Source organism: Diuraphis noxia, unplaced genomic scaffold (genome assembly GCF_037042655.1).
Source record: "Diuraphis noxia isolate RWA-SAM2 unplaced genomic scaffold, SU_Dnox_SAM2 contig0002, whole genome shotgun sequence".
Lineage (NCBI taxonomy): Eukaryota > Metazoa > Arthropoda > Insecta > Hemiptera > Aphididae > Diuraphis > Diuraphis noxia.
Genome location: NW_028301712.1, coordinates 82025953 through 82050453, shown reverse-complemented (window position 1 = coordinate 82050453; position 24501 = coordinate 82025953). Strand labels below are relative to the sequence as shown.

The 24501-nt window shown below is 24.8% G+C and overlaps 1 protein-coding gene and 1 long non-coding RNA gene across 4 annotated transcripts in view; one reads left to right on the top strand and one right to left on the bottom strand.

Annotated features, from left to right (window-relative positions):
* Nucleotides 1-24501, top strand: part of Vha100-2 (V-type ATPase subunit a family protein Vha100-2) — a 47922-nt gene that overhangs the window by 19384 nt on the left and 4037 nt on the right. The window contains exons 2-18 of one of the 3 annotated variants that reach the window (XM_089219157.1): nt 6283-6402; nt 10658-10840; nt 10907-11035; nt 13443-13463; nt 13844-13944; nt 15520-15646; nt 17632-17808; nt 17887-18099; nt 18171-18321; nt 18386-18525; nt 21542-21778; nt 21855-21964; nt 22043-22167; nt 22231-22346; nt 22414-22524; nt 23243-23453; nt 24015-24186. In XM_089219157.1, coding sequence (XP_089075283.1) covers nt 6286-6402; nt 10658-10840; nt 10907-11035; nt 13443-13463; nt 13844-13944; nt 15520-15646; nt 17632-17808; nt 17887-18099; nt 18171-18321; nt 18386-18525; nt 21542-21778; nt 21855-21964; nt 22043-22167; nt 22231-22346; nt 22414-22524; nt 23243-23453; nt 24015-24186 — 2441 coding nt within the window. In that variant the 5' untranslated portion in view covers nt 6283-6285. Of the gene's footprint in view, nt 1-6282; nt 6403-10657; nt 10841-10906; nt 11036-13442; nt 13464-13825; nt 13945-15519; nt 15647-17631; nt 17809-17886; nt 18100-18170; nt 18322-18385; nt 18526-21541; nt 21779-21854; nt 21965-22042; nt 22168-22230; nt 22347-22413; nt 22525-23242; nt 23454-24014; nt 24187-24501 lie in introns of all 3 variants that reach the window. The other 2 variants (XM_089219162.1, XM_089219161.1) reach the window with 2 other exon arrangements.
* LOC149058995 (uncharacterized) lies at nt 13540-14987 on the bottom strand. Its single transcript, XR_016190200.1, has 2 exons — nt 14424-14987; nt 13540-13981 (listed from the first exon to the last, which is right to left on the bottom strand). It is a non-coding gene; the product is annotated as an uncharacterized LOC149058995 (long non-coding RNA).

Sequence of the window (24501 nt, the reverse complement as noted above, 5' to 3'; positions counted from 1 at the left end):
TTTGCTTTTTGTGCTGCCCAATATGCCTTACTAGCCAATGGAAATACATAATATATTATGTATAGACGACAAATCAACCGTGTACATTATTGTCCATTTATAAATATAAAAGAAAGTACAAATAATTAAAATGTATACTTTTTGTTAATTTGTGTATTTTAAAGTATAGTAGGTAAAACATTTAAATTAATTATACTATATTATATTCAAATACAATTTTTTATCAAGTAGTGTGTTCATCAATTTAGAAAACATTTAATTTCTTGGTCTGTTTTTTTTTTTTCATTTAACCGGGACTTCTTAACATAATATATTAAATGGGGTTATTAATATTAATTATATTAATATATATTAATATATTAACTCTCTCAGTACATACATATGTAGTCATACTTAACTTTGTTTCAAAATAGCAATGCATATTAATTTTGCTTCCATATTTTAGAAGACCATTTTTTTATACTAATTTTAATTTCATACCTATACTATAGCCCAAAATTAATAATAAATTTAATAATTGTCATAAAATATAACTGTAGTATTTAAATATTTAATATATTTAAGTAAGACAATATGTATTCATTGTATTTTTTACAAACAATTATAACGCCTACCTAGTAAAAAAAAAACCAATTATTTAAATTTCAGACATTTTGATACACCGAACACTACCTATGTATTTATAATCTAATTGGAATGTTCTTTGGCTTTAATGTAGTCTATCTGGGATTCTGAAGACATTAATAAATTATATAATAATATTTAAATATTTAATAAATGTTACAAGCTTTATTGATTTGAAGACGCTGGTTTAATTATTATAGATAGGTATATTGTTACAATAGAATGTATATAGGTAGGTAGATATTAAAATAGTACTTAAAACATTGTTAAGTCTACATTTATAACTTATAATTTTAACACATATATTATATTTTTACTATTATTCGTTTGTTTTTACTATGTATAATATAAATATTTATGCAATTTACACATTTTTTATTATATAGAAATAATAAAAATTGTTATTAAAATAAATAGGTATATTTTCTTTTCGTTGTTAATGCGGTTAGACATGCAAAAACCTTCCAAATTCATTAATATTTGAACGAAATAAAAGTGCATTCTGCCTTATCGCGGATCGCAAAATATGTTGTGTTTTGTGTGTATGTGTATTGATTCCAATGCTTATTATTAATTTATTCTACAACTTCTATTGGGAATTTCTATCATATGGTCTATTCTAAACTAATTCATCATATTTACACTGAATCACTTAAATTTAATAAAAATACTTTTTTGTTGTACCTGTCTGAAAAATAAGTAGTAATTTGTAAATATAATAAATTATATTAATTAAATATTTTGATATTATTTTTTTGAGTAATACCACTTTATAATTTATCTTAGAATTATATTTTTATCTCTATTTATATTTATATAATATATAATATAATCTATGTAATTTCTTAAATATTATGTTTGATTTTTGAAGAACTCATTATTAACGTACACATCACATCGAATAATCACGTCTATAGAATTTAAATATTAACATGATTGTACTGAATTGTTGTTAATTATACTTAATAATAGTATCAAAATAAATATACGAAATTGGAATTTAAAAGTTTCAAAATCACTAACTGTTCAATAATTCAATAACGAGTTTGTGTCTTTTCTTATAATTTTAATAAATCTTATATAATATTATCAATTAAATCAGTACCTACTCAACGTTTAAAAATAACTTATTTATTAATAGTGTTGGATAAGGATTATCCATTTTATAAATTGAAAGCCCTTCACTTCTTATTCTAACTACAGATTATTAAATTAAAAAGAAGATGAATATTTTTTCATAAATACCATATTGCAATTTTAATATGTTTAAATACTTAAAGTTAATACTTTGTACTAGTAAATTATTATTGAGAAAAACAATTCGTTAGGTAAGTATTTATAATATTGCAATTGGATATTTTTTGTTTTTAGAATATAGTGTAATAAAATAATTAAAAGCAATTAATTAATTAATTAATAGAACGGATAGGTAAAAGGTAGGTACTCAATTTTAGATTCAAATACTACTATAGTATTATGTACCCATGAAATACACTAATTTGACCTAATCTAGTCTATCATGACAAATATAATAATTCAAATTATTTTTTCTTATAATTAATTCAATTTGGTTTGATATTTTATACATAGATTATTATAAATATAATATATTATGTACGTTATTCAAACAAATTGCAACTTTCAACTGAAAATGTCTATTGAAATAATGCCGAAAAATTTGATTTGTGCTGTTTTAATTTATTTTATGAAACTATAAATAGTAAATAGCCTTTATTAACTTGTTTGTTTATCTTGCACTTAACAAAACATAACGAAAATGTAAAAATTATATTATTTACTACGTTTGTCGGTTTAAGTTTAGTAATTATGAAAGAATAATTAATTATTATATACCAGGGGTGGCCACTAACCTTAACTTTGGGAGCCGCAAATTTATAAAGTTAATTCAAGGTGAGCCACATATTGTAAAGCAATGCTTATAAATTAAAGATATATTTTTCATTTTAAAACAAATGAAGGAACATTTATTTACTTTTAATTTTAGTACAAGTTTGGTTCAAGAGCCTGACGAAATTATTTTAAGAGCCGCATGCGGCTCGCGAGCCTCGTTGTGGCCACCCCTGTAATATATACATTTAAGAAAATTAGGATTTGATTTTAATTTTCATTGATCTAACTTATTTTATCATAATAGGAGCATTAATGACATGCTGGTTATCTCTTTAATGTTACATACGTAACTCTTCATAATAGTTAAATAGTCTGCCAAACACGTGTACCTTTGTATATTTATCAGTTTTTACTGTAAAAATGACCTTTCAGATGATATAACAAATTAAGATAGTAATTAGTAATTACTTATTATCAGATAGTATAGCTGACTAGATAGCGAATTTTTTGGTTTTCTGCTTTAGCATCTTTTTTATTGGTAAAGTAAATTTAGTTGGCATTTTGGGTGATCAAAAGTAAAGTATCCTCAGTACTTTTTATAAGTGTTCAGAAAAACTTAAGATTTTCACGCAAAACCAATTTTAAAGAGATCGATTTGTTTATTGGTATCTCTAAAATTAAGAACAATTAGAAGACTAAAATTCCAAAAATGGAAGACATTTTCACCGAATGTTCACTCTGGCATTTTATATACATGAATAAATTGTTTAAATATTTTGACTGTTTGTGAGCTATCTATAGATATAATTAGACAAATTTAGATTATTATTATTTTTTTTTTTAATTACCGTCGATAAACACATTTTTCACTTGAACAAAAACCTGAAAACTTTATTCAAGATTCCGCATAAGTTTATACTAAGTCGAATAATTTTTTTACTGAGATTTTATTATTGATAGCCCAGGAAAAAATTCGCCGTAAATTAACAAATTCTCATGATGGTACGACTTTTAATTTTGTTGTAATTCAAAAATTCTATTAACCGCAGATAGGTACTTGAAATTTTTACTAAATGTTTATTTATCATTTTTTACACACGATAAAACTATTTTAATGTTTTGTCTCGTTTTGAATTATTTATAGAGTTTTTAAATTTTATTTTTTTTTTGCTATAAATTAAAAAAAAAAAAATCGTTGGGTTAATAAATGCTAGAAAATTTAATACAAGGTTGCACAAAAATTATTATAATAGCAGTTAAGAAATAATAAAATTAATTTATATTTTTATAAGTATTTAGGTAGTTCAAATGTTGTTATTCATCAAAATAATTTTAATTTAAAAAACATTTCTCGAAAATTTGCAATTTATTTTGTTGTTAAAATGATTAAAATGTTGACATTTTATAGCTAAATAACGAAAATTCTATAAAAGTGTCTTATCAACTCTAAATATATATATAAAAAAATGTATAACTTTTTTATGTTTTAATTTGAACAAAATAAGATAATTTTTAACGATGTTAGTTATTCAAAAACATTATGTGTGGAGACTTAACACTTTTACTTATATTATAGATTTTTCTGTTGTTACTACTGTTACTAGTTAGTATGCAATGACAATTTCAAAACATTTAAATTAATTTTAACCTATTTATTCCTTGAATCTATTCACAATTTCACACAGTTCTTACTTTCTAATTTTCATAGTAAATGTGCTCCTCTTTATAGTTATGACTTATGAGCTTTATAGTATTCTCAATTCTTTCCCGCGCAAATCTGCAGTTTTTAGTATGTTGTAAAACGAACAACACATGTAAGTGTGGAGTCCTCTTAAGTAGTGATAAATTTATTCTTTAAAACTCTCCAAAGTATAAGGTTAGACACAATTTACTACCTCGATATTTTTTTTGAAGATTGGTGCATTTTTCTATTGTAAAAAGTGTCTTTTAGATACGAAAACAACACACATCATTGTAAAACCCACCATCTCTGTTCAGAATCTAAGACCTCCCTCAAGCCATTCTGCTGTGTGTTAAGTGTCCGGTATTGGAGGTACCTACTGGCTAGTGGCTACAGGCTACAATGAATACAATAGTAAATTATTGAAATATTTTTTGTGATGCTTCTACTTCATAATATATTTATGGTTGAAATAATGTTTGTCAAAAACGAATCACGTATTATTTCATATTATATTACTATCTAGCAGTTATTAACTTATAAAATTCAATATTGACGTACCGTGGAACGGTTTGAATAGATAACAGTCTTATATGAATAACAAACAATTAAGAGGATGCCACACCCGCATTTTGTGTTGTCTCCGTCTAACAGTGCGTAACATAGCAAATTGTATACGTTTAGCTCCATTAGTTTAAAATTTAGAGTGAATTGACCTTTTATAAAAATTAAAAGTAAGATTATTATATAGGATATTTCATGGGCTTTTTATTATATTTTAATTTTAAAGCGAGTTATGATTATTTATTATTTTAAGATATACAAATAATTTTCAATTTTAAAATACACATAACTCGCTTTAAAATTAAAATATGATAAATAGCTCATGAGATACCTCTCTTAAGTAAAATATCTTGAATAACCATGTCATTGTGTTTAGTAAATATTAAATATTATAGGTATTTAATTGTAATATTGAAAAGTTTAAAGACTTAAAAAATACTATTTCTTGAACTACCAACAACAAAATAAATATGTAAAACCGCTGTTTTCGTTTGAAATTTTGAATACTTATCTAATTTCGTAAACATTTGAATTTGGAAACACTATAAACTAAAATGGTGCATATGTATTTTTAGATTTCAACTCGATCCAATTTGGTACCAGAAACAACCCTCGAAATATTTGTTGATATCTCTTGATGTTGACAAACATAAAACAATATTACACTCATTTTAAAATCAAAAATTATCAATCCACTAAGTTTCTAGAATATAACGTTAATCATGAATTTAGTTTTTAAATTTTCCTTAAAATTTGCATAGTATATTGCCCATTAAACAAGTCTGATTTAATCAAATACAATCTTACCTAGAAACTAAATGTTTCGTAATAGTGAATACACGGTTTATCATAGTACTTAATTATTAATTATTGTACTTGATGTTTTAAAGGCTGCATACGAACTGAGTTTCTATAAAACCTTTTAGAACAAATTAACAATTGAATGCCGATTGTTTTAAGGTAATTGAAATGCAATATTAATCGAGTCTGTGTTTGAATACTAACTAACCGAGTCCAGTTGAACTCAAAAAATCACATTTTCACAATCTTCTAAGACTATTAATTATGTCTTTATGGTAAGATTTGTATGTTTCATTTTAATTTGGAAATATTTTATAAATGTGTGTTATAAATGTTATAATATATTGTACTATTAACTTATATAAATTATTAAAGAAGTATAATTTTAAGTGTTAAAATTGGTAAAAACTTAAATGATACATTTTTTATGTATTTGAAATTTCAGGCTTTGATGTTTGTTTGTAGTAGCAAGCAACATTTTTTTATTTCGTTGTCTTTAATTATGAATTTTGATATAATTTATTTTAGTTACGTTCAGTTAACTTACTAATTCAGTGTTTAACCGTGTTGGTATTTTTGTTTCAATCCAAACTATAGAAATGCATAATATAACAAATATAAAAATAAAATGGTTAGATGTATTAAGTTTTTAAAATGTTCATATAGGTAGTAAAAGTTAATATACATTTTAGGAAAAATGAAACCATACAATTTTAATGCGCCATTTTTACTAATGATATACAAACTATTTGCATTGACAGATAATGGGGTCCATGTTCAGGAGTGAGGAAATGGCCTTATGTCAGCTTTTCATACAGCCAGAAGCCGCTTATGCATCTGTGGCCACAATGGGTGAAGCAGGAGTTGTACAATTTCGAGACGTAAGTAGCACAAGTTTGATAAATAACGACTGCAGAATTTGTGAATAATGATGAAATGTTTTCACTTGAATATGTTACATGAAATAATAATATATATATATTAATATATTATCATATGATAATATATTATTTTACTCCACGCTCAAACTAAAAAATGTATTATATAATAACACTTATATTGTATTGTAATACCAACCAAACAAGGTAATCACTCTGTAATACATCAAATATGTAATACTTTTTCGCTGTACCACGCGTTTCTGTACAGTTTTTATCGATCATACGAAATCGTTCACATTTTTAAGGAAAACGATTGCGTACATTTTTAATCAAACATTTGTATGCAATGTTGCCGAATTTTCAAAACTTTGCGTAGGTATTTGTAAGTTAATGAAACATGTTTATATACATTGTTTTGACCAAACATTTAAAGACTATTAAATTTAAATTATTAAAAATGTATTGTGTTACTTGTATGTTTTTGTCATAATATTAAAAATAACGTTATTTTGTTTTAAATTAAATCTAGTAGTGAAATTCCTCTTAAATAACTTTGAAATATAAATAAATACTCTTTAATTTACTCGTTGAGTTGAAAAAAATGTTTAATTGCTTAAACGAGTTAGTGGTAATGAGAAATAATAGAATAAGATTCTTTTTAAAGATCTGTTGAGTATAAAGAAAAATTAAAAGTTAACTTAAATCATTTTTTTTATTAACGCCCTTATATTTAACAATAAGATTAAATAGGTAGTATAAAAAGGACGTGATACCCGCATGTGTGGTTTCCGTCTTACAAGTGCGTAACATAGCAATTTTTACGCTCAGCAGAACACGTGTTTCTCTGTTAGTTTAAAATTTTAAGTGAATTGACCTCTAATAAAATTTAAAGCTAAGATTATTATCTAGACAACCTCATAGACTTTTTATCATATTTTAACTTTAAAGCGAGTTATGAATATTTTAAGGCTACAAATGAAACATTTTTTACTATTAAAATATAATATATTAGTGTGAACAATTAGTTATTATTACTAATTACATGCTATTTACGTTGTATAGTGTAATCAATAATAATAATGTATAAAATTACACATTTTCTTAGGAATAACTAATAAGTATATATTTGAAGCTCTTAAATAATATGCCTTCCTTCTGTAATTTGAGTCATAATTAATTCAAATTATTATATAATTAATAATATAGCTTATCTCATACAATTTAATTAAAAATGTGGTGTCTATATTTCTAAAGATGTAGTATTATTTATATTTTATTGAATAAAACCTTCAATATCAATGGTCATTAGCCTGAAAGTTATTCAGTACTTCAGTAGGTTAGTTTTTAACTGTAGATGATGGTATGGTCAGATAGAATACGTTTATATGTGCCAAAAATTTGTTACTAAAACCCGGGTGGTCACCCATATAGGAACTGGTGACACCGGCTGATGATTGACCTCAGAACACGTTTGTGACTGAGGCCAACCACTGTGTCACACCAACGCACAAATAGATATATTATCATATATTTTATATTTATATTTTTATTGTAGTAATTTTGTATTTTATTTTGTACTAATTTGATGATCCGTATTATAAATGGAATTATTTTTTGATTGGATATAATATTTTTTCCTGCGTTAAATTAATATATATTTATGGTTTTTTTTTCAATCTGATGTATTTCTTTATTTAGTTTGTATTCGAATAATTGGATTGGTAGGTATTATATATGTAATCTAATGAAGTAACTTCAGATTTAAATTTTAAATTTATATATATTTAAAAAAAAAAGCCTTGTCAAGAGTTAATACTAAAATTAAGAATAACTAATTTTGTATTCAATGCTAAAATTTAAGCAATTTAAATTCTCTGGTTTATTCATAATTGCTAGTTTATCATTTTTATTTATATTTTTATTCATGAAAATAATACATTATACATTTTACATTAGTCTATATTTTAATGTTTAATATTATTATACTTAAGAAACTTGACTAAACATATTTCTATATTTATATTGAATGTTCTATTGATAAAGTACATACTTAAATACAATTTTTATTCTTTTAAATTCCTTTATAATTGACTAGACCAAAAGTCATGAAGATTTTTAGCATTAATAAATATTTATCTTCCATTTGGCTTGTAATCAATTTGATTGACATCACACAACAAATATTTACATGTTTCTTAATGTTAATCTCTTTTTTTTTTTGCTTCAAACTTTAGATAGACATAATTAATTTTTTTGTACTTAAAAAGACTATCTAATGGCATGATGTTTACTAGTTTGTATACATTAGTTCATTTTCAAGGACTTATTTACATATATTATAGCTTATTTTTTTATGTCATAAATCGAAAAAAAAATGTCTCCTCTAAGTGTACTTTCTATATTTATGTGTAAAAGTGTTAATATTAATGACTATACCTGTTAAAGTTGGCTACTGTTTAAATCGATTAAGAAAAAAATTATGTTCATATGACATTTATTTATAACTTCTAAGCATATAATTGAAATACACTAGATATTGTTTACATAGGTTTAATATAGGTACTTATAAAATATAATGCATTATAATTTTGCAGGTAATACCTGTATCTGATTACATTAAAATACACAAGACATAAGATATAAAAAAATAACCATAAACAAACAACAAGTGTATTTTGTTTTTAAGCATAAGCTATTATTTTTTTTTTGATAAAACCGGCTCTACAAAATATGTATAATACAGATATAGATAAACAACTATTATTTATTATTAAATAGTTATATAGTTGGAAATAACTAGAAATAACTTTAAAGAAATATAATCTATACAATATTAGTGAATTACAATTATGATTAGGTGCTTCTTAAATGTCATACATTTTTTATAATTTTATTAGTTACCACATTTTAAAGTTAAATAAGACTTATAAATGTCAATACTCGTTGATTAGTTATTAATTAATACTTATCAAGTGGCAATACCACAAAGAAGTGGTATTCAATATTTCAAATGTCTTAAGAGTCAAAATATTAATATAATTATAAAAAATTTTCCTAAATAATAATCTATTAAACACATTCTCTTCCTTATAATGAGTTATATATACAGTTTATATATATGAGTTTATGACATTATATATATATATATATATATTTTTTTATAATCATAAACACAATTAATAATAAGTAGGGTTAGGATGTTTATGGCCTTAAAAACACTAAAAAATGCATGCAAATATGCACAATAAATATCAAAATATGCTCTTAAAAAAAATTAAACATGCAATTTTAAAATTTTATTTCTAATCCAAAATGTATTTTAAATTAATTTACAACTTTTTTTATAGCTTTAAACTTAAATACAAATATATAAAAATATGATATTTTGAAATTAAAAACTAAAGTACTTATCGTACCTACGTATATACTACGGGTTTCATATTTTCTCATTTTCGTTAAATGTGAAACCGACTGTGCCTACCTATGGGTTTTTATTGAGGTTTATATTGTATTTAGGTTATTTTTTGGCGAAATATGCATTTATTTACAATTTTTTCCAAAATATGCATTTATTCATAAAAATCCCGAAATATGCAAAAATATGCAAAATAAAATTGAATGTATCTGATTCTATGTCGCACAAAACAAATTTATAACTTGGTCTGCAATGTACATGACTAAAAGAAAAAATATGCAAAAATCATAAACATCCTAACCCTAATAATAAGTCTAGTTTAGGTTATAATTGACATTATTGTATTTATTAGTTTATAATAGTTCTACAAATTCCATAATTTTTCATCAGCATGGTTTACCATTCGAAAAATAAAAATAGATCATCATCATTATTTATAATTTATTTACAGTATTATAAACTTATAACATTCAATAAAAAACAAAAATTAAAGTAATGTTTGAAAATATTTAAATTGTTAAACGTTAAATACCCTAAGAATGTAAAAACAATATTTTTTTTTAAACTTAAGTCTTGTAAATTATATAATGTAAGTAATGCACAACAATGTACTTATGTACTTGACTATGTAAACAATAATTAATTTAAACTTTAGACAATCCTTTAAAATTTGTTTTTTGTTATTTATCTATCTTGTACGTAAAAATGTGTTTGTACTTTGTACTTAATTAAAACTATAACCACCAATATATTGTAAGTCCCTTTATTGTATTAGTATTTTTTATAATTTAATGATGATATAAATTATAAATCATTTTGAATTTATAATTTATTTTACAGTTAAATAGCGAAATGAACGTCTTCCAGCGAAAATTTGTCAGTGAAGTACGACGTTGTGATGAACTAGAACGTAAATTGCGCTATATTCAAGCTGAAGTGCACAAAGACCATGTGCATGTTCCTGTACCCGAAAGCAGTGTTTTCCCATTTGCTCCTAATCCGAGGGAAATTATTAACCTAGAGGTTAACATATTTTTATTTGTTGTAGATACATTAATATAACACGAATAAATATATTTTTTATTTTAGTCACAATTAGAACGCACAGAGAGCGAAATATTAGAGCTTAGCCATAATGCTGTTAATCTAAAGTCTAACTACCTTGAGCTCACAGAACTTAAACATGTTCTTGAAAAAACTCATGCATTTTTTGAAGAGGTAACTATTATAATATTAATTCTTATAAAATTATATTTTAAAAAAGTTATCTATTTATGCATATCAGTAGCGTATATATTAATAATTTTCAGGGTGGGCTATAATATATGTATAGCAACTAACTATATTAGCAACATAATGTTATTATATATCATCATAATGTTGCTAAACTAACTATATAGCAACTATATCATTATAAATGATCTAGCACCTAGAAGCTATTATATATTTAACAGTTAAGTCTGTAATTTTGGGAGGGGCTGCAGCTCATTTGGCCACCTCCCTATATACGCCACTGTTGCATATTATAAGTTGAGTTATATAGAAACTAAAAGCTAATTCAACCTAGTGGTCATAAATATTAAGCTATTGGAGTAATTATTTTTATAGTTTTATAGCTATTAATCTTATAATTATTTGATTCCAACTAAAGTATAATAAGATTAATTTATATTAAATGATTAATTTATCTAATGTATTTCTTTATATAATTAAAAAATATCACATAATATAAAATTAAGTATTTTTAATAATAAATATATAATGTTTATTTTTTAAATTTTATTGTAATTTTAAATTTTACATTTGTGTACTATATTGTTAGTTCTAAACCAAATACTTTTATAATCAATTACATCCATAATCATACTAAATTTACATTTTTATAAACTAGACAGGTGCCAATTAATTATTATAATCATTATTTTTTATTTAAAATAGTTACATTTAGTAAGCTATGATGTTATATACATTAATATTGTGACAAATAAACACCTACAACGGAATTAAGTATATAGTGTAATCTCATTAATTTAAATGTATATTTTACATAAAATATGATAAAATAATTGAATTCCAGAATATATTATACATTGAGTATAATTATATTCACTCTAGAGTATAGACATAGGTATAAAATTATATTATTTCAAGAATTATTTGTAAAAACATAAAATGTCATGATGTATTTCCTATGTATGTTTTATAGTCAAATTTGGTACACAAACATTACCATAAATTCTACTAAAAGTTAATTTATAATAATTATTTAGCCAACAATGAACTACATTATACAACTGAATGTATTTAATTCTGTATAAATATAATCAGGTTTTAATTTTTAACAAGCATATTATGCTGTTTGAAAAAGTTTAAAAATGTTTACCTGTCATAATCTGTAAAATCTATCAAAAGTTCTTTTTAATATTAGTCCATATTTTGATCAAAGAGAATACTTTAGAATATTTTAGGAAATTTCTGCTTTATATTGGTTTATATTAGAGAAATATTTTCAAGTTATTAAGCTTGATTTTAATTTTTAGTCACCAATTCTGTAATTTCCTATAGTAAATAAATTGTTGTTTATCATAATTTATTACCAAATAAATATTTGTTTACTAATATTCTCACCAATATTAAAAATAATAGAATGAAATAGCCTAAGCTACACAACATCGCATCATATCTATAATTTTACAATAATTATTATTACTATAATAGTTTAGAATGCCAACCAATATATCAACAGATCTGAAAAATTCTAATATAACATCTGTTTATTTCTAAGCATATTGTATAAAACAATGTGATTAAACCACCATACTAGCCAAACTTACAGAGTTCTAACATTATTTATGAAAATTTGACACAATATATTATTGTACATTCCTTTATAAACATTATATAATATTAATTTGGATGTTTATGTATTGCATATTTAATTTAACTAAATAATAAATAATAAAGTTTCTATAGTTTTATTTTTTTACTTATAGTTCTATATTTTTAAATTATAATTAAAGAAATATATAACAATCAATGAATTTTTTCTTAAAATATTTTGAGAATATTTCATCAATTTTCGCTGCATATAAACATATTTCATATATTTTAACAGAATATAAATCCAAACTCTGTTTATAACAAATATGTTTAATCGATCTATCATCATTCTATTGTATATTAAAAAACTACTGAACTTCTATTTATACAAATTAGTAGAGTTTATAAATAAAATAATTTCATACAATTTTATTATATAGTTACTTTGAAAACAACATATTAGGTATAGCTTAAAAATGCATATCTATGTAACTGAATTCATTTCAATATTCAAACACATTACAAATGTATTGTCAAAACATTATGTTATGTTAGAGAAAGTGTGAATTTTCAGAAATTATTAAAACAATATAATTTTTTTGTTTTTGAAAAGTCTATATTATTTTGTTTTATAGAACCTAAGTGAAAAATAATATGAAATAAAATTTTATTTTATTTATAAATAGTTAAACTGATATAAAATTAAATTCCTGCTATAAAAATATGTCTATATAATACCAAATAAGATAAAATATTTTTTCTCAAATGTCTCTAACTGTTGTTTTTTTCTTGTTCATCCATTGAGCTTGATATGGATTTCTTAGACGTAAGTAATTTTGAGTTTAGCTTTATTGCATGTTATTAGGTCTTGATTTATTTTAAAGCTGTTAGAAAACATATAGTTTAAATAATTGAAAATGCTTATATTTTGCTTATATTTTAACATCAAAAATATTTTGTGTACCAAATTTGAATTGAACACAGTTTTATTCATTGTTTTTTAGTTTGTTCTAATAATCTATTGTCATATTATATAATAATCGTTGTACTTATTTTATTTCAATGAATTTATTTTAAACAGCATTTAAACTGCTTAATTTAGTTTTAATTAAATTTTTATTAGCATATAGATTTGATACATTAGTGTTTGAAGTAGACATAGATTTTCTTTTCTTATTTGTCCTTTAGAGTTTCTCTTTTCAACAGCAAGACGGTGCTAGCGCATCAGGCACAGATTCTCTGACAAAGGCTTTAATCAGCGACGAAGCACTAAATAGTCAGTCCCAAGTCACTCGGGGCCGTCTTGGGTAAGTAGTAAATTTCATTTTTTCTTCTCTTCATAATCTAAAACACAATTTTACTAATTTCTTATTGAAGAAAAATAATTTCAAAGTTCAACAATCAAATTGTTTCTTAATTTTTACAAATAAAGTGCCAATAAACTTTGGTGAGCCGAATTATATTTATCATTGTTATTATTTTATCAAAATTATCTTGTCTAAATTGAATACTTCATTAATAAGTTTAGGTTAGGAACGGTCAATAAGCAATAAACAAGTTTTACGTTCGGCAAAACACGTGTAACTCTGTTAGTTTAAAATTTAGAGTGGATCAATTCATTCTAAGTTTAAACTAACAGAGCTACACATCTTACTAACACATAAAATAGTAAATTTTACGTTCAAAAAAATTCTTTTTTACTCTTTTTTTTAAAATAATCAGAGTGAATATTTATATACAGTGTGTTCGCAGTAAGAGGTACCACTAAAAATTTCAGTTTGATTACCTTGTATTGAAATGGAGTTTTTTTTCAAAATTGTATGTATTGCACCAACTGATATACTAATTTTTCGAGATACATGTCTTATTGATGATTGTGGATAAGCACGTATGTTGGCCATTACCTGCAATTCAGTGTCTTCATCAAAATTATTTGGTCTAGGCTGCTGTTGTCTATTTTGATTGTTAGGAAATTTAACGTTTTCATTTAATTCACGTAAAAGTCTATGAACATAATTATGATATGGATGAAACCTATCTGGATACCGATCTACGTACACCCGAACTGCTTATCGAGAATTATGATTACATTCGCTGAAAATTAGAATAAGTTCAACTTTTTCACTGTTATTCATTTCAACGAATTTCTTTTATGTAAAACAGTGTATTAAAGCAATAACAATTTTTTCAGAAAAAGATGTGATACCTAACCAGAATAAAAAAAAGCACGATGTTACATGAATAGCAATTGTCACATGACTAGTTTGAAATTATTAAGACAATTATTACTAGTCAGTGAAAATAATTTATTTATATTTATTTGTAAAATAAATGTATAACAAACAGGATATTTTATTATCTTAATTACTGGCAAATGCCTTCATATTTGATAAAGTTATTTTTACTATCTTATCTGTGATGTGCAAATAGCTATTTAACAATATTAGATACTAATAAGTAAAAATAAATTTCATCAAAAACAAATTACTCATAAATATTAAATTTTATCGTTTAAATACATATGCCAATTTTGAAATTAGAAAAAAAAATTCTCTATCCGAATATGTAAGAAAAGTTGGTGTTACCATTTAAAAAAAAGTATGTTGTATAGTGCATGCGTGTATTGAAAGTGGTACCTCTTATTGTGAACACATTGTATATAAATATTCATTCTGACATTTAAAAAAAAAACAGAGTAAAAACAAATTCTTTTGAATGTAAAATTTACTATTTTATCCTTATCCCAAATTTTGCCAAAGATGACTAACTTTTTTCCAATAAAAAAATAAATATTTTTTTGGACTGAAATATTAAACAATAAACATCAATTCTGAAATTATTTAAATACAATATATTTATCGCCACTGTTATTTTCACATTAGGTTTGTTGCCGGAGTCGTGCCCCGAGAACGAGTACCTGGTTTTGAGCGTATGTTATGGCGTATCAGTCGAGGAAATGTGTTTCTACGTAGGGCAGAACTTGAAGATTCGCTTGAAGACCCATCTACGGTAAGAATTATACCTAATCTGAACATTTTCTGTAAATGATTGTGTTAATCATCTTATATCTAAAAACACTGATCACTCATAACTCTTAAGTTAAATTTGTAATTATTTCTATCATTAAGAAGATGTACATTCTGAATAATTTTATTTAACTTATTAATTTATTATGTTTAATTTACAGTGAGCGGCCTATTAACAAATTTAGAAATAAGAGTATTATATGGCCAATGGCAGGATTTTTTTATATTTAAATTTAAAAAAGAATTATGAGCATTTTAAAATTTACAAACAATTAACAATTTAAAAATGCTTAAAATTTGCTTTAAAATTAAGAGGAAGTCAGTGCACTATTTTGTTTTCTCTCTGGCCGACGCTCAACATAGATATATCACATTTACGCATAATGATTTTTTCAATATTTTTAAGTTATCTTTGAGTAAAATCACCCCTTACAAAAAGTTAGAAAATAATTTTTTTGAGGGATGACATTGATTTGTCTAAATATTGTCTCAAAACAATTTAAATATCATTTAAATTTACATCATTTTTCTTGTTTATTTTGAAAGTTGAATACAAAATCAAATAACAATAAAATATAATATCGATATTCATTCTCTCAAAAATATTATTCTCTATATTTTTGTAATAGAAGATTTTGCTCTAAAATTACTTAAAAACATAGCAAAAATGATTCTGTGTAAATGTGTTTTGTCTATGTTGAACGTAGGCAAAAGAGAGAAAACAAATACTGCACTGGCATCCTCCTAAAATATAAAAAAATCTTACATCATTGACCATGCAATATTCTTATTTTAAAATTTGATAATAGGTCAATTCACTGTAAAATTAAACATAACGGAGTTAAATAAATCATTATGATTACATAAATATAAAATATGTTAGTAATTAATTAATAATTATAAGTTATATTAGATTATCTGAGAGATTGACTGTTATATATCTGGTTTCAATAAATAAATTGTGGTTGCTTGTAATGATTTAACCAAGAAGGATTAAATGCAAAAACAAATGGGAATATCTATGGCGTACAAAATGCACATGAATTATTTGTACCAACTTTAAAAGGACGCCAAACCCGCATGTGTTGTCTCCGTTGTACAAGTGCGTAGCATAGCAAATTTTACGCTCAGCAGATCACGTTTATCTCCGTTATTTTAAAATTTAGAGTGAATTGACCTATTATAAAAATTAAAGGCAAGATTATTACCAAGTGCATCTCATAGGCTTTTTATTATATTTTAATTTTAAGCCGAGTTATGAGTATTTTTAGATATAAAAATTATTTACAATTTTAAAATACTCATTACTCGCTTTAAAATTAAAATATAATAAAAAGCCTATGAGATGCACTTGGTAATAATCTTGCCTTTTATATAATAGGTCAATTCACTCAAAATTTTAAAATAACGGAGATAAACGTGATCTGCTGAGCGTAAAATTTGCTATGCTACGCACTTGTACGACCAAGACAACACATGCCGGTGTGGCGTCCTCTTAAGTGATTTTAAGTAATGTATCATTATTATTTCAATAACTGTTTCCATTGTGATATTATACTTTAATATTTTATACAAATTAGAAGTAAAATAAATAATATAAATAATGTAATATGGATGGATTTTAACATTAGAATAAATCTACAAATATTTATTATATATTAAATTTTAAATTGCTCTTGTTCAGTCAATTTTGATTTTTGTTAATAAGTCAAAATTTCTGAAAAATATAGATTTTTGAATTCTATTTAAATATGATATTAAAATTAGGTGATTTTATTTTTAAAGAAATATTGATAGTATGTTATTGTTGAAAAATTAAAATTGTTCTTATAATTGTGTATTTTTCAAAACTTTCCCAATGCAATCCAATGCAATCCTGCCAAGAAATAACATGTTCCCTAAATCAATGTACATTTTTACACTGTATTGTATATTATAAATAAATGTATATATTATGTATTATTTTAGGGAAATGAGATTTTCAAAACTGTGTTTGTTGCGTTCTTCCAAGGAGAGCAGCTCAAGTCACGGGTGAAAAAGGTTTGCTCTGGATTTCATGCTTCATTTTATAATTGCCCAAGTGCACATTCTGAAAGACAAGAGATGTTAAAGGGTGTTAAAACAAGACTAGAAGATTTGAATATGGTAATTTGTAATATTATTTAGCCCCTCAATACCGCTTATTGACTTGCTTAAGTTAATTAATTTATTATTTGCTGTTAGGTTTTAAATCAAACAAGAGACCATAGGCAGCGTGTGTTGACAACTGTTACAAAAGATTTGCATAATTGGGGTGTTATGGTTCGCAAAATGAAAGCTATCTACCATACACTTAATTTATTTAACATGGACGTTACCAAAAAATGTCTGATTGGTGAATGCTGGATACCAATAAAAGACTTGGCATTTATCAGACATACATTAGCTGAAGGCAGTGTAAGATCATTAATTTCTTATAAGTATATTTATCAACTTGATGGATTTTGATTGCAATTTTTGTTATATAGAAAGCTGTAGGCAGCTCAATACCTTCATTTCTAAACATAATTGAAACTAATGAAAATCCACCAACATTTAATAGAACTAATAGGTTCACGCAGGGCTTCCAAAATTTGGTGGATTCATACAGCGTTTCTGGTTATCGAGAAGTTAATCCTGGTGAATTAAAACTGGATACTTTTGTGTATATTTATTGTTATTAATGTAATTATTTTTTATTTAGCCTTATACACTATAATCACATTCCCGTTTCTTTTCGGTGTAATGTTTGGTGATGCTGGCCATGGAATAATTTTAACAGTGTTTAGCGCATATATGGTCATATATGAACAACAATTGTCTAAAACAAAGTCTTCAAATGAAGTAAATATAAAAATGTTTAATATTATTTATATTTTTTGTTACATCATTTTAAGCATGTATATAAAATATTAATACAAAGATCTACCTACTTGGGCTTCTCATGTTTCAAGTAAATTGTGAAAGTTATTATTTTTACTGCAATAAGATTTTGTATAGTTATAAATAATAGCAGTTTTTTTTAAAATTATTTTTGTTGTAACATTTGTATCCATAAGATAATATTACAAATATCAATAAAAGCAATATTTTTGATGAATAAATGACTAATATAATTTACTAGTCTCATAATTGCGCATTGTGATGTAAGTACAAAGTTATGAACTTGTCAGATATTCTAACGTGCGTGGAAATCAACAATATGGCAGAATTGCAAAAAGTGAAAAATATTTACTATTAAAACTTAATAACGATGAACTGTCATTGAAAGCTAAAAGATAGATTACAATTTAATCCATCAAAGAAAACATAAGATGTAACTACCATTGATGTATAATTGATTTATACTGGTGTTAGTTAACTGTTTTCTATCTCTGGCCCATGCTCAATATAGGCAATACGCATTTACATAGAATAATTTTTTTTCTTTTTCAGTTATCTTAGTATTCCCGCATTTTGCCCTATATAAACCTTCCAATCAATTACCCTAAGACAGGGGTCTGGAACCTGTGGCTCCGGAGCCGCATGCGACTCTTTGGATAATTATCAATAAATCGATATCCGTAAAATATCAATTATATTACTTATACAGGGTGATTCTTTTATCAAACAACACTCATTATTTAAAAAAGTATTGACTTTTTTCAAAATATTTTTTACATAGTACCAAGTTGTTAAAAAACCAACGCTTTTATTAAAAAATTATATTTTTAAATATTTTTTATCATTATCATTTTTTAAGTTTTTTACTTTTTTGAACGGTAACATAGTTTTTTAATTTCATATTTCAAAGCAGAATATTTTTCTAAAAATGTAGATACATAAAAATCGAATTTAGGACGAGTAGTTTATGAGTTATAAGTATTTTAAGTTTAGACAAGCGGAGTAGTGGACAAACATTTTGCGGAGTAACCCCGTACCACTTCACTCTGCCAATCAAAAACTTTAAATATCTATAACTCATAAACTACTAGCGCTAAATTCGAAATTCTTACGTAATAGTTAATAAAAAAATAGGTTTATTAATTTATGAAATTTTAAGTGTAGGTTACCATTTAAAAATCAAAAGTTGATAGTGGTTTATCTAATAAATATAAGGGTGAAAAATATAAAAAAAATAAACAATTCAAGAAGAGTATAAATCTACAATTTTGAAAAAAGAAAAATTTGAAAAAAGTCAATACTTTTTTAAATAATGAGTGTTGTTTGATAAAAGAATCACCCTGTATACTAAATAATATTATATTTGTATAAACAATAGTAATAATAATAATATAAATATAAATAATAATGAATTAATGAAATAAAGTTTTTCTATATTTTCTAAATTTAAGACGTATTATTATGTTTTTATTGCCTACTAAAAAAAGGTTGTCAAAACCTTCAGTGCGACTCCCTGGATATCATAGTTTTGTATTTTTTTGAAAAAATGGCTCTTTCCTACAAAAAGGTTCTCGACCCCTGCCTAAGACTTATCACTGGTGCTCCGTGGTACATAACAAATGCAGCCCTCCTTAATGATCTAATTTAGTAAACGAGCTTATAAAATGTCACTAAAAAAGTTTCTATTCAAAATTAACAAACCGCATATCGATATTATATTTTATTGATTATTCATTTATTTATTCATTTGATTTTGTATTCGACTTTCAATATTAACAAAAAAATGCTCTAAATTTAAATGATGTATAAATTGTTTTGAAACAATATTAAGACAAATCAATATGTCATTCCCTCAAAAATATTATTCTCCATCTTTTTTGTTATGGGTGTTTTTTCTCTGAGATCACTTAAAAACATAGAAATAATAATTCTACGCAAATTTGTTTGTCTATGTTGAGCGTGGGCTAGAGAAATAAAACAAATAGTGCACTGATATCCTTTAAAATAAATTACTTGTCAACTCTCAAAACATTAATGCTGAAGACCATAATACCAATGGGTGACTTCTTAATTTAAAATATTCATGCTACTATTATATTATCATATATACTTATTGTGCTATGTTGTACAAATTGTGTATTCCAAATTGTAAAAAAATAAATACTTATATACAAAAGCGCCCACTTTTTAACTGATATTTACAGAAAAAAACTTTAAAAAATCAAAAATTTTGAATGATTTATCATTTAATTTAAATTTAAAACATCTAGTACAGTGCCTCACTCTTCACCTTCTGTCCAGCAGGCTGGTCTCCACTTGCTCACTTGTTTTTATTCATCTCGTTTATTTTGAAAAGTGCTGTGAGTTATTTTTTACTTTTGACTCTCTGAAGTATCAATTAGATCCAATTTTCTACTGGAAAGCACTCTCTTGAAAAATTAAGCACTATAACTGCCCAAATAATTTATGACAACAGACCTATAAAACTACACGCATCAATGTAAAATCAATACATTTATCACTTTTCTCATAATCTAACCAATAATTTATTAATTGATCATAAAATAAAAAAATTCTTAACATAAAAAAAAAATGTTGCGCAAAAATATTAGGTTTTTTCACATGTAATATTTCTGTTTATTATTTGTATCTACCTATTGTACATAATCATAATTTTTATATTATATTATATACCTGTATTTAGAGATTATTTTCAAGATATTTATTTAAATGATCTTTTAAATATTTACAGTTTTTTGTTTTTTTTTTTATCTTAGTGTCGAAAATAATATAGGTAATATTAATATATAGTTTAAAGATATATAATATATAATTAAAAATGTATACCTGATGTGTGTATTTAAAAATAATTCAATGTTATTGAGATTAATTTTATTGTTTAATATCATTATGGTTTAATTTATTTACCATATTGTATTAATCATAAAATTTAAAACGATTCATTTATATTTATTAGATTTGGAACATATTTTTTGGTGGTCGCTACATAATCTTGCTCATGGGATTGTTTTCAATTTATACCGGAATTATATATAATGATGTATTTTCAAAGTCTGTGAATTTGTTCGGCTCCAGTTGGTCAATCAACGAAAATCCAAGTTATATCATTGGAAACAAAAGTATCACATTAGATCCTGCTACCGAAGATTATTTGCAGAAACCTTATCCACTGGGACTTGATCCAGTTTGGCAGGTAATTTAAACTAAAAAATATGCTTTACAATATGAATTATATCAATGACAATTTGCAATAATATTATATTCTTCAGGTCGCTGTTAATAAAATAATATTTCTTAATTCATACAAAATGAAACTATCAATCATTTTTGGAGTTGTTCATATGATGTTTGGTGTTGTACTCAGTGTTGTTAATCACGTGTATGTATATTACAAACGGTTTCTAACAGTTCAATGATGTAAATATTTTACTTAAAATTTAATTTTTTTCGTTCATAGACATTTCAACAAAAAAATCAACATAATTTTACAATTTATACCTCAAATGTTATTTTTGGTATTGTTGTTTTTGTATATGGTGTCCTTGATGTTCATGAAATGGATCTGGTATGGTCCTAAAAATTGTATGTGTATTTAAATATCATTGTTATCATAAATGTTTATTTTGAAAGTATAAATTATTATAGCGTTAAAGACCAGCCCTAGATGTGCACCATCCGTGCTCATTATGTTTATTAATATGATGCTTTTCAAACACACGAAACCATTCGACGGATGTGACGAATACATGTTTGAAGGACAAGTAAGTAATTTCAATTTCAAAGAATGTTATTTATATTTTTTCATACTTGACACTTTTTACATTTTAGGATCGTTTACAAAAGATCTTTGTTATAATCGCTATGCTATGTATTCCAGTAATGTTGTTTGGTAAACCATTGTACATAATTTTGTACGAGAGACGCCACAAGAAACATACGGTTTGTGATTTGTGTTAATTTATTACAATTTTTTTTCAAGCGCCCTAGAGCTTTGTTATTTAAACGATTTTGAATGATATGTGTTAAGTAAAAATAAATACAAATAGGTAGTGTTTTTACTGGATGGCTTCTTCCCTCACATGGTTTCAGTCATAAATTCCCTTTTATCACACATTCTTATTGTAACTAAAGGCATAGATTAAATAATTTTCTTAAAATTAAAAAGAAAAAGTGGTATTTGTGACACTCAATTTTTTCTCTACTAATACTTTTACAGTTCATTAAAACTGATGTTCATTGCCTGTTAGTACCTTAATTTCACTATTAGTAAAAGTTTTCTTTTGTTCCTCATGCCCCACCTCAGTTCTTCAACTGTTTACTGAATGTCATGGATCATTTACACCCCATGCTTACTTTTATTAGAGATGGTTTGAGAATTTTTAAAGGAGTTCTCAAAACTTCCTCCATCACTTTAATCAAGGTGGACTAAAAACTCCCAATGGTTATTCTAGAGTCTGAAGTTTTAATTTCTGATTGTTTGATAGTAAGATCGCTAGGTCGCAAGACCACTTGTTTCAAGGTCACATTTACATTTTGTATTTGTGTCCAAATAGTAACATCAACTATTATATGATATTTTAAAATGTTATAAAATATTATTGCAGAATACAATATATGATAAATAATAATATATGTTATGGATGTGTTTTTATATCAGTCCGATAGCTGTGGAGAGTTGAACGGGAGTATTGAACTAAAAGAAACTGAATTGAGTGGTATGCTTAACAACGCTGTTGGTCATGAAGAGGATGAACCAGCTTCTGAAATATTCATTCATCAATCCATTGAAACTATTGAGTATGTGTTAAGCACCGTTTCCCATACAGCTTCGTATCTTAGGCTATGGGCATTATCTCTAGCACACGCACGTAAGTTCATGTTTATTATTATTTCATAATTATCTATATACTGTAGTGAAAAATAAGAGTAGAACTATGATATATAGAGATTTTATCAGTGATAATAAAAAGTGATCTAATGGTGGTTTGAGAGATAGATTTATAGTAATCCATTTAACTGTAATTTTCTCTGTTAATTTTCAAAAAAATATTTTTGTATGATTCAATATGGTCAAAACAGTACCAAAAATTGTCAGTATTGTAATTTTCTAGACTTTTTAAGTTTTTAAATATAAACTCATTTCATTATGAAAGATATTTTTTCAAATATTCTGTATTTTATTTTATAATAAAATATATAGATGAAAAATAATCATGATAATAAAAATTTTGTGAAATTAGAATTTTTAAATCATAAAAATTGACTGAGAAGATCATTTTAACAGGCTAAATAATTCACTGCAGTGTGTGTGTATTGTATGTACACTGCATACCATGAATATTATATTTATTATATTTATTATGGTATCTCATATCTATACAGATTATTATAATATTGAACCCATTATTTAAATACAATTTTATCCATAGAACTATCTGAAGTATTGTGGAATATGGTTTTGAGATTGGGATTGACCAGCGAGACACATTGGGGTGCCATCAAATTATATATTATGTTCAGTGTGTGGTCTATGTTCACACTGGCGATATTAGTCATGATGGAAGGCTTATCGGCTTTCCTACACACACTTCGATTGCATTGGTACGTATTTTTAATTTATATTCCTACTTATGAAGACCCTACACCCACATGAGTTGTCTCCACCGTACAAGCGCGTAGTTTGCAAATTTTAGCTCAGCAGATCACATTTAGCTCTGTTAGTTTAAAATTTTGAGTGAATTGACCTATTATAAAAATTAAAGGCAAGATTATTATCTAGGGCATCTCATGGACTTTTTATTATATTTTAATTTAAAAGTTAATGATGAGTATTTTAAGATATACAAAAAATTAACAATTTTAAAATATTCAAAACTCGCTTTTAAATTAATATATCATTGATATATCTTATGTTAT